The 13671-nt window shown below is 39.4% G+C and overlaps 1 protein-coding gene across 2 annotated transcripts in view; it reads right to left on the bottom strand.

Moving 5' to 3' along the window:
• SND1 (staphylococcal nuclease and tudor domain containing 1) overlaps positions 1-13671 on the bottom strand; it is a 479575-nt gene that overhangs the window by 452648 nt on the left and 13256 nt on the right. For both annotated transcript variants that reach the window (XM_075208519.1, XM_075208518.1), the window contains exons 2-3: positions 7195-7344; positions 2666-2786 (exon numbers count right to left, since the gene is read on the bottom strand). In XM_075208519.1, coding sequence (XP_075064620.1) covers positions 2666-2786; positions 7195-7344 — 271 coding nt within the window. The remainder of the gene's footprint in view (positions 1-2665; positions 2787-7194; positions 7345-13671) is intronic.

The following is a 13671-nucleotide window of genomic DNA, read 5'->3' as shown; positions in this document are numbered from 1 at the left end:
TCACATACCCAGACCTATTCCAGAATAGGTTTTATTTGTAGACCTTTTATATGGCAGCTGCTGTAATTCAGGAAGCTGTTTGGGCAGATTATTCCTTGAGGTTTCTCAATGAACTGAGGAAGCTATTTCAGATTTTCAATCAAATACTGAAGATTTCTACTCTCTGTGACGCACAAAGCAATCACAAGAGGCCTCTTGAGTCAAGCTGTGTCTCAACACAAAAAAAAGCTAGACAATACAATACTGATAGACTACTCTGCTGTCCAATTTAACATTCAAACACAAACCGCATCCTCCGGAAGCTCTTGGGAGACAGGTACAGGAATAAACCATCTGCATTGCTCTAAATGCAGATTTGCCTACTATTTCCTACAAACCATTATTTTTATAAATATACCAGGAAATTCCACACTTCAGATTACAAACTGCAGATTACAATTCCAAATCTATTAAATACGATCATGGGGCAGTTGGGATCCCTATTTATTCAATAAAAAGTCTAACAATTTGAGGCCTTTTGAACTATACAAAAGGTTGCAAGGCCCCAGACCTCTTAACCAAACCGCACTAAAACTTTGAAATAATGCCTAAGACCCCCCCCCCCCCACCCCCTCCAGTTTATAAATATAAAGTGCGCTCAGCGACATTACACAAGACACCCATTTAGCGCTTTATTATTTTAAAAAACACTACCAGGGCTGGATTATTTTTCCAGCTACCATTTTCAAATGTTTCAGAAAGTTTAACTCCAAACGTGAAACAATTGTTTCACTCATTTTGACATGGGTGTACCAAGAGGCTAACTTCTCATAGGGGGGGGGGGGGCAAAAGTAATGAAAGACCCCAGATAGCAGCTGGTGTAAAGACCAGGGAGTCTATCTGGTTCCAAGTTTAACATTCTTAATTTCTGGATGAGCAGTTTACCCAAGTAGTACAACCTCACCACAATTACATTGTTAGACACTGAAGGGATTCTATCCTCAGATTTCCACTTTTCTTGGCTGAAGCAATCAGAGAGGCAACTCACCCCCAATACTCTACATCAATAGATACTGAAATTGTTTGAGACTTATGCCTTCAAGTGGTAATCTGATGGATCATCCTCACTAACACCAAACTTTGCACTGTTTTGCCAGGATTTCCAAACGTGATAATTTAATTGCTGGAACTTGGCTGGTTTGAATTAGTTAGATCATTTTGTCCATAATTTTGTCATATTTGCTTTGCTTATTTTACAGAACTACACCATCATCGGTTTATTTAAAAACATCTTATGTTCAAGAAATAGAAGAAATGGCGCAGAATCTGTAGGGAGTTCTCCTTTCTATAGGATCTGGTCCACTATCAATAAAGCAAGAGCCATTTATGCTTCATTGGTATCTAAACAAGTTTCACATGATCTTTCCATCAAATTCAGACCAAATTCATTTGAGATGTGGGGGCTAGATACCCCTATCTGGTGGCAGTGTCCATTGGCCTGCACCTCTTAGCAAACCACAGGACAAATGTTCTCAAAGTTTGGCCATAAGAGTCCCTCCTGAGGGATTTCTTCTTTTCGCAGCAAAATCAGCTTTACTGGGCGTATGGAAGCAATCTGAGCTCCCAACTCCACAAAAATTTAACGCCAAAGAAATCAATTATGTATGCACCACTGGATTGTGGGTATTTGCTTTCAAGTGGCTGCTCTAAGTGTCTGTGGTAGTCAGCATATGCCAAGTACACCGACAAAACTTACATCTTCAGTCCGGACGACTGGTTCCCGACGAGGATCCATGACGACTCTTCTGTGAACAGACTTCAACCAATCCCGATGAAGGAAGACACCGGCGCGACTTGATGACGTCCGTGACATAGGTGACACTGTTAACGCTGCTCTTAAGGGGGTTATGCAAGTATATGGCTATGTACAATGCACAACCCTTTGTAAAGTACACTGTACATAGCCGTATATTCACATTACCCCCTTAAGAGCAGAGTTAACAGTGTCGCCTATGTCACTCACATCATCAAGTCGCGCCGGCGTCTTCTTACATCGGGATTGGTTGAAGTCGTGTCACAGAAGAGTCGTCATGGATCCTCATTGGGAACCAGGCGTCCGGACTGAAGATGTTGCAAGTCTTGTTGGTGTACTCAGCACCGTTATGCCGTACCCCATCCTTTGTCTTCCCTTCTGTCTTGATCTCATGTTTTCCTTGAAGGTCAATTTAATTGTTCTTATAAAAGCACTTTGCAGCAGTACAACTAACCTTTCGCCATGTATACAAGTGATTCAACTGATTCTTTGATATAGCGGAATTCTCATTGTATACTTCTTATTTGCCTATTAATTCAAAGATATGCTTTATGTTTATATGCTGAGGTTTTGCTTGAAAATCAATTATTAAAATAATTTCCAGCACGACTTCACAAATGCAGAGACCAAGTCAGAATTTGGTTTGCCCAAGTAAGAAAACTAATGGTAATGCTAGTGTTAATTTTGCAGCTCATGTTACAAAAGGTATAATAAAGCCAAAAGGCACTTGATACAACTTAAGTACTTGAAGTATTAAACTGACAGACTAATACAGGGTAAAGAAAAGCGTGCAGATATAAAGTTACATCAAAACTATGCTATTCCACAAGACTAAATGTGTAGTTCCCATGCACATTAATACAAGAAACGCACCTTTACCCAAATACACCATTCCATATTCTCTTCCTTGAGGAGTCTTGTACTCTACAGTGAAGCAGATTTCTTTCCCAATCAGCTTTCTCCTCAGGAATTCTCTAGCAGGAAATGCCCAGGGCTGAAAGGAGGAAGGAATTCTGGTTAGTACATAGAGGTTAAGGACAATTGTGCATGACATGGCACATGTGCTTGCTTGTTGCACAGTGATTATGGGCAGGAGTGCAGAGGCACAGACATTTCACTAGACAGTAGAGTCACTTCCTTCCATTTTAATATGTAATAGACTAGGCAGTTTATAGTTTATTTTAGCTTTAGATGGAAAAATCATTGACAGACATTACAGAAGGCCTGTTATTTCTGGGACATGAAAAGCCTGCCTTCACTATATGAAGGCAGGCTTCATACAGGCTCCTCAAACAGTTACTCTGCATTGCACAGGCAGGAGAAACGGATGCCATAGGAAGCCACTCAGGAGCGAGTAAACGTCCCTCTACAGCAGGCTTTGCATGTTCCTCAAATGGAGGGAGCACTTATGTTATTGGATCTTTTAGGTCAGTGCACAAGTCACTACATAAAAGGACTCAAATGACAGGTCCTCTAAGCAGATTTGAAGCGCGTCACACTGTTTAAGAATTTAAATTTGTCCACTACTTCATGACAGTAAACTTCAGGGTGGCTTATCTAGTTCCAGTTTAACAATCTTAATTTCTGTCTCATTAATGCATGTTCTGTCACAGCACTCAAAATGTTGCAAGTAGCAAGAATAGACAAAATGTAACATACAGGAATCAAATCCGGTCGAAGATATACATATACTGGCATCAATAGAAACAAATTTAGGCAATGGTAGCACATTTTAGGTGCAGTGGATACCTGACTCCTATGAATTGCCCAGCTCTTCAGAATGGTGTTCTAGAATTTGTTTTTGGGGTTAATTGCCAGATACAAAATACATTTTTTATTTATAATACTGGCAGATTGATAGTTCAATATTTAGAATTATGAATCAACATGGACACATTTAAGGGATCGGTTTAAAATGCTTGTTCAACATACACCAACTTTAAATATTAAATATCTTCAACAGATGTTGAATGCTCTAAAGTCATGAAGTGTTGTGTGTCTTACTATAAGGGCTCAGATGAGCATTTAGAATGTGAAGTCAGAGCTTGTTCAACACAAGAGCAATCTGCTCTGAATACTACACAGGCATCTGTATCATTGACCCTTTGCTGTTCTGACGATTATCCGTGTAGTCTAAAGGTCAGCCCAATGAGGCACATTTATACCTGTGTCATGGTTTTAAAACCTATTAAAACACTGAAGGGGGAACACAGGGCCAAATTCAATTGGTGGCGTTCCTGTAAAAAGTAAGGCGGCCTGTGCACTATTACCCATATTACAGTAATTTTAACACTGACTATTTGCTCGTGGCTCCCTGGAAATTTAACCCGGAAATCTAGGTTAAATTTACTGTAATAACGGTAATACATATATTGCAGCGCTATTCTGGGGGGGGGAATTGAATTCCCCCATAGAGGTATATCCTGAAAAACTCAGATTAAAATGGCAAATCAATGTTATCAACACTGTCCGAACTGGAGCGAAAATAATTGAATGTAGTAGGTGCTCATGCGTAAAGCAACTTAACCATTTCCTACAAAATCTAAAACTACCAATATAAATCTATTCTTTGACTCAAGTTCTTGCACCAATGCAAACTTAACAGCAGAGGGCAGTGTCACACCAAACTTAGCATTTCAAAGGCCAGATTGATATAATCACAACTAAAACAAGTTGACCAAGAAGTCTAAAAGCCGATTACATGTCTATTCTAGAAATCCGGTGGTGTGTTTTATTGAACACTAGTAACTGGCTAGCTGTAATTTTAGCAGACTGCACCTTGTAAAAAGTAAAGCTGATTTAACATTTTGAAAAGGTATATTGTCAGCCTGTGCTCACAATTAGAACTACAAATCCTCTCTGACCTCTCCAAGTGAGTCAATCATCAAAGTTTCCAAGTGAGAACAAAACACAGGATTGAGATAATTTAGATTAAAATGTACTTAATATCAGAAAACTAAAATATTTGTACTATATCTAAAGATAAGATAACATTGACAACTATACAGCCAATAACCTTCCATGTTAGATGGACATTACATATGTCAGTTCCCCTATGCAATCTAATCTGGACAATAAAAAACAAAACTCCATATGCAGACTATTCCCAAACTGGCTCTTAGAATAAAATGTAAAACTAAAAATGTTAATTGCCTCCATTGCTTGATTGAGCCCAATTGATTTTGGATTAGCAGTAGATTAGATAACAGTTTATGTTCTTACAAAACTGAGCTTTTCAAATTCAACTTGTGAAGTCCTGAAGCTGCCAGGAAGATGCACGGAGAAATTCAAATATAGTCTCATCACGGCAGCCTCGATCTATATAAGCAGCCCTAAAAGGCTCATTGCCCATGTTCTCAGTTGCACTATGTTGTGAAGTTATTGTGTATCTAAAGTTGTCCATATCTAGGCAGATCAGTGTTTGGCCAGAGGTAAAAGGAACAGAAGCTATGTCCCATTTGGCCACACAACATAGGTGGCACAATTAGTGCAGTCAGGTGACGACAGCACACTGGCAGATTATGTAAAACTGCACATTTTTTTTCAATTATGTTACTCCAACAAAATGATCAAGGTTGGTGACAATTTAAGACCCAACAAAAATTTGTGGCAATCTGAATCACTGGGCCTGGTTCACTAAAGAAAGCAAAAAAGTTTGCACCTGGGCAAAACCATGTTGCATTGGAGGGGGGATAAATTTAAAATGTGGGTACAGATTTATAATCAGGGTAGGGCATGTCCTAGATCAACTTAAAATGTTAGTGTAAAAATAAACCTATGAAGTATTTGTATGTTACATGAAAAACAGCCTGTATTTTCTTTGTGCAAAACATACTAATTCACACTCCTAGCATTGTAGCATGGGTTGTACTCTTGCTTTGCTCTCCTTAATGAATCAGGCCCACTATGTGCATGTTCATAACTTACAGGAAAGTAGCTTCATTTTAAAAGTGAAGATTGGGACAATGTACCAGTACCCTGGCACAAGATTTTAGCTTTCCTTTTCTAATTCCTTTTGGAAAGTTAGCTTGTTGTAAACTGAGACATCACTGTAACTTTGTGAAAGAGCATAACATGTCCAGAAACCCTGAGCTATTAAGATAAGGTGGAATACACTCCAAGTCGTGCTGTGTCCACTATTCGTCTGATTTCCAATTTCTTTCATAGCTGTGATGAAACGAGTTTAATACCTTTACCAGTCTGTTCCTCATTTCTCACAAAATGGAGTATAACAAGTATATCTTTAATAGCCCTGTTTTTGTTCTCCAACTCACCAGAGTACAACTGCAATGTCTAATTACATGTGGTTAAGGGGACATTGTAGCTCATTGTAAATATGTATATTGTTTATTGTATATTGTTTATATTGCAATGAACCTGTTATTCATTGTCCTTAAAGTGAAGCCAGGTGGGTCATGGGTACAGATCAGGTTCCAGGATACAGGTGAGGGGGCTATAGCTACATTCATTCTCCCCCTTTCTTTACAGGAAGCATGGAACAGCCAAAGTAGTGTAAGGGGTTAATTTCAGGAGGGGCTAACTGCTATCCTATCTCTAGAGGTGGGGAAGGCCAATTAGTTTCCATAGTAGATCACAGAATTAGTGTAGACTTGTCTAGAACCCAGCAGGAAAGCCCCTGTAGAATGACAGCTCATTTTCACTCCCCCCCTCCAACCCCCTAGTCCAGGACCCAGCAATGTTTAAGAGGAAGAGAGCCAGGGCTTTGCCCAGGGAGGGGAAAGCACTGTGGAAATTTGAGCCTGTATATAAGGAGTCACTCGAGAGGAGGAGGGAGATTGAGTCTAAGGATTTTCCTGGAAGGTGCAGGGTAGCTGGTGTTTTTGCTCTCTACCAATGAACTACATCTGCAGCTGAGAAATTCATGGGTTTCATATCAGGACAGCCAGGTGACTAACTCGTTAAGCTAGTGGGGTAAGGGACAGATTATGTGATAAACCTGCCTGGCATTTCTTTACTGTGCATATAATATTCTGGCGATTGTTATTATAATAAACTTATTGTTTACAAACTGCATTTGGCTGAGTGACTATAGGAACCTTAGAAGGTACTGGGTAGGCTTCCCTGGAATAGTAAGGCAGGGTGGTCAGCCAGTGTCAAGTGAGTAGAATTGGGCCAAATAAACCCGATATCATCACAATAGCAAAGAGCCAAACATATAAACTTGTAACTTTAGGTCCAATTCTCTCTATTTTGTATAACAGGATTATTTCCAGGTATGTTAAAGACCAAAAATTCAAGTCTTGAACAATGCATCTGTTTGGTAAACAGGAGTTAAGGATGATTAAACATAAATTTATCCTAGCCAAAAATGCTGTTCATTTAGTGGCCATTAAGCAAAATTTCCCAAATGACAAGTGTCCAAGTAGCCCAGGCAAGCTCACCTCATCAGGAGTATCTTTTGAATCTTGCTGAGAAACTGCAGCTCTGCGTGCAAGAGCTCCTGCACGGATGTTACTGAGGTTGATCTGGCGTTCTGGAGGCGGACCACCGCGCGGCTGGCCTCTTACAATAATGGCACATCCTGAGAGGACCTGCAAAGAAAAGTAGCATAAGTTTAACTTTCTGCTCTACATAAATAACAGCATTAACTCACCATATTTATAAAATCCATGATTATTTAGCAAGCACAGGCTATAAGTGGGGAAACCCACTGCTTGTTAAGTCAAAGTGAGGTTTAGCCATAAATTGATGACACTTTGCAGGCAACTGAAATATAGTGAAAAGCACTGACAAGTCTTTAGAACTATATAATATGTATCCATTTAATAAAGCATGCAAGTGTTTGAGACTTGATCAGCAAAACGTTCCTATGAAGGTCCATTTATATCAGATCAGCACCAGGTGAAGCATTACCTACAGTTATATCTTAATACTGCTTGCAAAATGCAGTTCTCAGATCAACTGACAACTACAGCTTTAAGGATTTACTTTACGCCATAGTCCACGATCTTGTACATGTGACAGACAATTCTACAACTAGAGCCACTGAAAGATAAAACTGTCCTGTCCGCAGCTATGTATGTCATGGTGGCACTTAGAAAATGTAACCGAGTGGCAATATGAGAACTGTCACTTTTACATCTATGTAATTGTTCGCCTACAGGGCTTTATACACTTACTGATTGGCAGACAAGTCTAGAGGGCATAAGAAGGCTTTAGTGGACTTCACACAGACCATCCAAACCAATAGCAAAATGTCATGCGATACTACTAGTCTAGACCTCAGTCATATTTCAGACAAAGTGGTGCCACCAGTTACAATTATATGTGTGTGGTATTATAAAAACACACAAAGTTTTAGGAATGGACACGTGTGATCTGTATTCCCTGTGATGGCACCACACAGCAAAATAGTAGGCAATATCCAGGACGTGGCCTAAAACATGTGGTCCAAAAGCAAAGTCTACCTAATCATTGGCAAAAGTGATCTTTAGACCTCGTCCAAGCCTTTCTTTATTGGAAAAGTGGACCCTGATCCTGCCGTTTGAAACGTGTGGTTAGATATAGGCTGGAAGGCTATAGGTTCAGGTTACATCCACAGGTCAATACAGAACATGCATTGACAACTGTAGAAAATTGTTAGAGTATTGTTGACCACACTGAGAAATTTGTCAAAGTGATATCACAATGTGTGGACCAAACAACTGAGGCCTGATAATACAATAGTTAGACAAACAGGCAGAAGACAAACGTTGATCCACAGCCATCTTAAGACTAGCTTCGGTGAATTATAACCTGTTGCTTAGGAAGCAGGAGAGGGGCAGCACCTGAAATTTGAAAAAAGTCCTGACAAACATGCACATTAGGTCCCCTGTGTAAACTGGCAGATGCCAAGTGTCTAACCAAGGTGACAATTATTGCGACAGGAGCATGGAATTTTACAACAAAAATTGAACTCCAGAACTGACTGGAAAACCTGCAAGAACCCCAAGACATGGTTGTCTGAACACCATAGATGAAGGCCATGGATATTATGTGAAGTTCACAGGTGATGATTTGAACACTAGTGTTTTTCCAGCTATAAAATTGGACTAAATGGCATTCATAGCACTCAAATGACTATGATGAGACACTGAAGTGAATGGAGAAAGCTCATTCATTGTCACATGGGAGCAATTAAGCTCTCAAGTTTCTGCATGTAATATTTGAAATGTAAGCACTCTGGGGTGACAGAGGAGATGTCATCCACTTCAATGCATCTGCACAGTGTTATTTGGGAATATTTATAGCTACAAAGACACTGCCATTAAAAGTACCCATCTGACCACCTAAATCCATTTTTTTTTTTATCAGACCATTTTGCCAGCATTTGCACAGTACAGGAGAACATGTATACACAGGTATGGGATGATTATCTAGTATTCAAACACTCTGTCCGGATTAATTCATACTGCTAAAATCCACAATCTATTCAGCTGAGTTCCTCAGTTATAGAACCAAGCACTTACTGATCATGTCTGTAGTGTATACCAATCACAGAACACCAAACTTTATTTGCCTTTTGGAAGTTTCTACACAAGTTCCATAACAGGAATTAATTTAATGAATGAAAAACTCTGGACACTGCCAAAGATATACTTCCAATTTAATCTCTGCCAAGACTTCTAGTCCCAAACAACTCTAATCCCTTTAAAGCTCTTCAACCCTCTCACCAACACTGACCACCATTAAGATCTTGCTTCCTACTTCAAGAACATTAGATATGAAGTGTTATCCTCCTGCAAGCAACCTGCATAACTCCTGTCCTACATCCTCTGGTACCTTCATATCTCACAAAATATTAATTCTCTACCCCGTCTCACCTAACCGCACACACTTTTACATGTCCATTTGATCCCATCCCAACAGAGATCAATCATCCCCTATGCACACTGTTCCTCTAATCTCTCCTTCATACACTACTTCATGCATTAATTATTGCAAATCCCTACTTGCTGGTCTTCACCTAACCCCACCTTTCCCCTGCAATCCATTTTATACATATTGGCTAGAATAGTTTTACTTAAATATTCTGTTGCTGCACACGGTCAGTCCATGGAATGGTCTCAGCAGTTGTGGGCAAAACACATTCAGTAAGTGCTCAGTCACACGTTTGGGAAAAGCTGTTAAACATGCACACACTTTAGATGCATTTTATGGATGCATCACTTTCCTTGAGCTTTTGATGGGTTGTTTAAATTCATCAATTTCAGTTTGAAAATACAGTAGAACCTCAACATTTCTATTACAACACCACAGCAGTCACAACTTCAGACAAATGAGGATAGATATAGATATATATATAGATATAGATATACACACACACACACACACACTACAGTGGAAGATACATATATTGTACTGTAGTCATTTACTAGCCAAATTCTCAAAATTTTAATTCATTTGGTCCAGATGGCATACATCCAGTAGTATTGTTTTCAGCACCACAAAAACTTGGACCAATCACAGTTGACAGTATAAGGCCAGGTTATTGGGGAATGGTAAATGCCCAAAAAGGCAGTAAGCCGTTTCCAAATAAAATATATATTGCACATCACATGGGAAACAGATCATTTTTTAAAAGCAATGGTGAGAGCAAGCCCTTAATATTAGAATGTTTTATTTAACAGAATTGTCAGGAATCAGCAGCTGGAAAGCACATTGTGGCCGGGTCTTCCTCATGCCCCAATGCAGAAAATGACCACCACAGCATTGGCAGAGTTTATGTCCAGCGCAAGATGCCTAGGGTTCAAATATTGTATTTAAAATATGTACATTAAAATAAAAGGTTTACGCATTTACTGTTTGCAGAGCCTAAGAGACTAATTCCCGACATGATGTTCCAGATGTAAGATGTGCATTGGTTTTGAATGTGTAATATTTTAAAGAGCATATTTTAAATGTATAACAAAATATGGTGTTACTTCCTGGTGGACCAGTGGGATCCAGTGCACTGGACCAGTCACTGTGCATGGAAAACAAAACACTGCGGTGCTGCATATTTCCCCATCATTTGTGGCCCCATGGGGTGCCTGCAGGAGCAGTCCGTAAGTCAAATTGCAGCAGGTAGTCAGTCACCACCACCAGAGAGGAACCTGTAATGGCACCTCCTGGATTCAGATGAATCCCAGAGGGTACATCCCAGGCAAACTTGCCTTTACAAGCCAGCGCCGCTTTAAATTTTAGCTGTAAACTCGCCGATTTCTGGCGAGTTGAAAAAAAATGGACTTTCATACATTTACCCCCAGGTGTGATTCTCAATGGTCTTCTCTTCATTACACAAACAAGTCACAAATTACATAATCATGTCTCATGGTACAGTCATACCTGGTGTACACAACTTTTTTTACATTGCTCTCACAATCTTGAAGGTAGATGAAACTAACCCTACAGCAAGGTGCCAAATAGATAAGTTAAAGCTTTCACTAAGATAAATGACTATACAAACAGGACATGAGATGCTTGATCAAAACCCAGAGCCAGCTTCTTGTGAGCTTGGAGATATGTCAGTCTTCCTGTCTGCCGGGCGCCAGAAAAACGGCAATGCAGTGTAAAATTGTACTACGTAAATAGTAAAGGATTTTGATCCAAAATAAGTTTCTTTTTTTATTTTACCTAACATTTTAATGCCTGAGTACAGCTAGTTACTGTTACTCTACCAGTAAGAAAATACACAATACATTTCACAAGGCAAGTTTGGCTGCACCAATTAATTAACCAACCAATACAATAAAAGCAAACATTTTGCAATGTTTACTGAGCCTATTCAAATTACTTTAAAATTACTCTTATTATGCAGGCAGCATAATTGCAATGATAAGGGTTCCAAGTACAAAGTAACAGCATCTACAGAATTTTATACATCATCATTTATTTATATAGCGCCACTGACTTCGCAGCGCTGTACAGAGAACTCATTCACATCAGTCCCTGCACCATTGGAGCTTACAGTCTACATTCCCTAATATATACACACACACGGATCAATTTTGATAGCAGCCAATTAACCTACCAGTATGTTTTTGGAGTGTGGGAGGAAACCGGAGCACCCGGAGGAAACCCACGCAAACATGGGGAGAACATACAAACTCCACACAGATGAGGCCATGGTCGGGAATTGAACTCGTGACCCCAGCGCTGTGAGGCAGAAATGCTAGCCACTGTTCTGCCAATTTATACTGTACATTACATGGTAGAGGTGTCACTGGAATACATTGGGGAATTTATTTTACACTATGCACAAACTGACAATACCCCAAAATTACTGGGGTCTGTCAGTGTGGTCAGAATATGACCACATTCATATACATAATAAGACCAATTTCAATCTGATTACCTGGCTCGTTTTAGGGTAACCCACTGCAATAACAGCTCCATTACCTACTATTAGTGCGTGTTTAAATAAGAAAGCAAAAGATTCTCATATGTTGGGGCACTCATTCTAATTGATGGGTCATTCCATGTCCGTTCAACCAGGGGTGTGTCCACCACCCATGTCAGATTTCTACGAAACATTTTTAGTAGAGAGGATGTCAAAACTAATTTCTGCCAAATATCTCGACTGACTATTAGTAGATTAAACATTGATTTTTCAATTTATTAAATAATTTACTAATCGCAGGTTCTTTATCCAGTTTATTGGACGTATCACGGGTCTTTAAGGAAGAACCACAAAGTTTGGACCCTAAGGAAACTTCCTCCAGAATCCAAAAATCCAAACCAAATGACATTATCTGCCTCATGTTTTGCGTTACGGCAAAAACGCATGTTTTTCGAATAGAATTAAAAACGCTAGGTTCAGTCGACATTAGGGATCCCATTTTTTGGGGGTGTTTAAGAAAGGTATACATTACTACCACACCAAAAAAAAAAAAAATCAGCCGGGTACTCTTTCATAGTGGAGGAAAAAAAAAAAATGAAGTTGATGTCTAATTACGGTTGTACTGCATACATAATGAACACAAGAAAGCATGAAATTTAAAACCATTAACATAACTTTAGTCTATAACTGAAGTTGAGTCAACAATCTAATTTTTCCCTCATTTGGAACTTGTTGTAACTGTCTGTAATTTTCCTTAAAGTGTCTGCAGACAGTGTATACTGCCTTCCAGTACTTCCTTGGATAGTAGGCTCTTCCGTTACACAGAGGACGTGAATAAAAGGAACAAAACACTTATCTCTTGAAGACCAGGACAGCACATTTGTTGATTGGTTTGGTTTCATGAAGTGTATCAGCACAGCTTGTTCCTCCTCATTACATTGAATGATACACCCAATGTACCAGATGTTATCATACACTGCTGCTATGTATGTTCCAGGTTGCAGATCACTTGTCTACATTTTTTGCGACTGTGGTCAAAGTGACACATACTCTGATTCATGCTGTCTTTAAGTCTGATGACAATCGATATGTGTAGCTCATCATTACTAATAGTCCGAAGTCTACGATGAGAACATGTTCATGCCACAGTCTTTGCCGTTTCTAGACGGCCATGCAGCTTGGTTTTGCAGTCTTGTATTTCATTTTGTGACACGTAAAAAAAACTTTATGCCATGTACATTTTCATTTGCCCAGCTATACAGTTCCAAAGGTGTCAAGATGTAATGTGTTTCCACTGCTTGCAGACTGGTGCGTGGGCCTAGACATTTAACTGTCCCTCCAATGCCCTCACACTGACTCTTACCATGAGATGTGGCAAAAAAATTCCATTGTGCTGGAATGTCGAAGTCATCATTAAGGAAGCATAAGTGCAAAAAGTTTTCACAGTTCTTGTATTGTGCACTAGCACCATCACTAAAGTAGTAAACATACTCCAATTTTGGTAATAGTTTCGCTAAGTGTTTCATAACTACCGTAATGAAGGCGGCATCATCATTTA

This window comes from Mixophyes fleayi, chromosome 4, assembly GCF_038048845.1.
Source record: "Mixophyes fleayi isolate aMixFle1 chromosome 4, aMixFle1.hap1, whole genome shotgun sequence".
Classification (NCBI taxonomy): domain Eukaryota; kingdom Metazoa; phylum Chordata; class Amphibia; order Anura; family Limnodynastidae; genus Mixophyes; species Mixophyes fleayi.
This window is presented reverse-complemented; position numbering and strand designations above follow the sequence as displayed.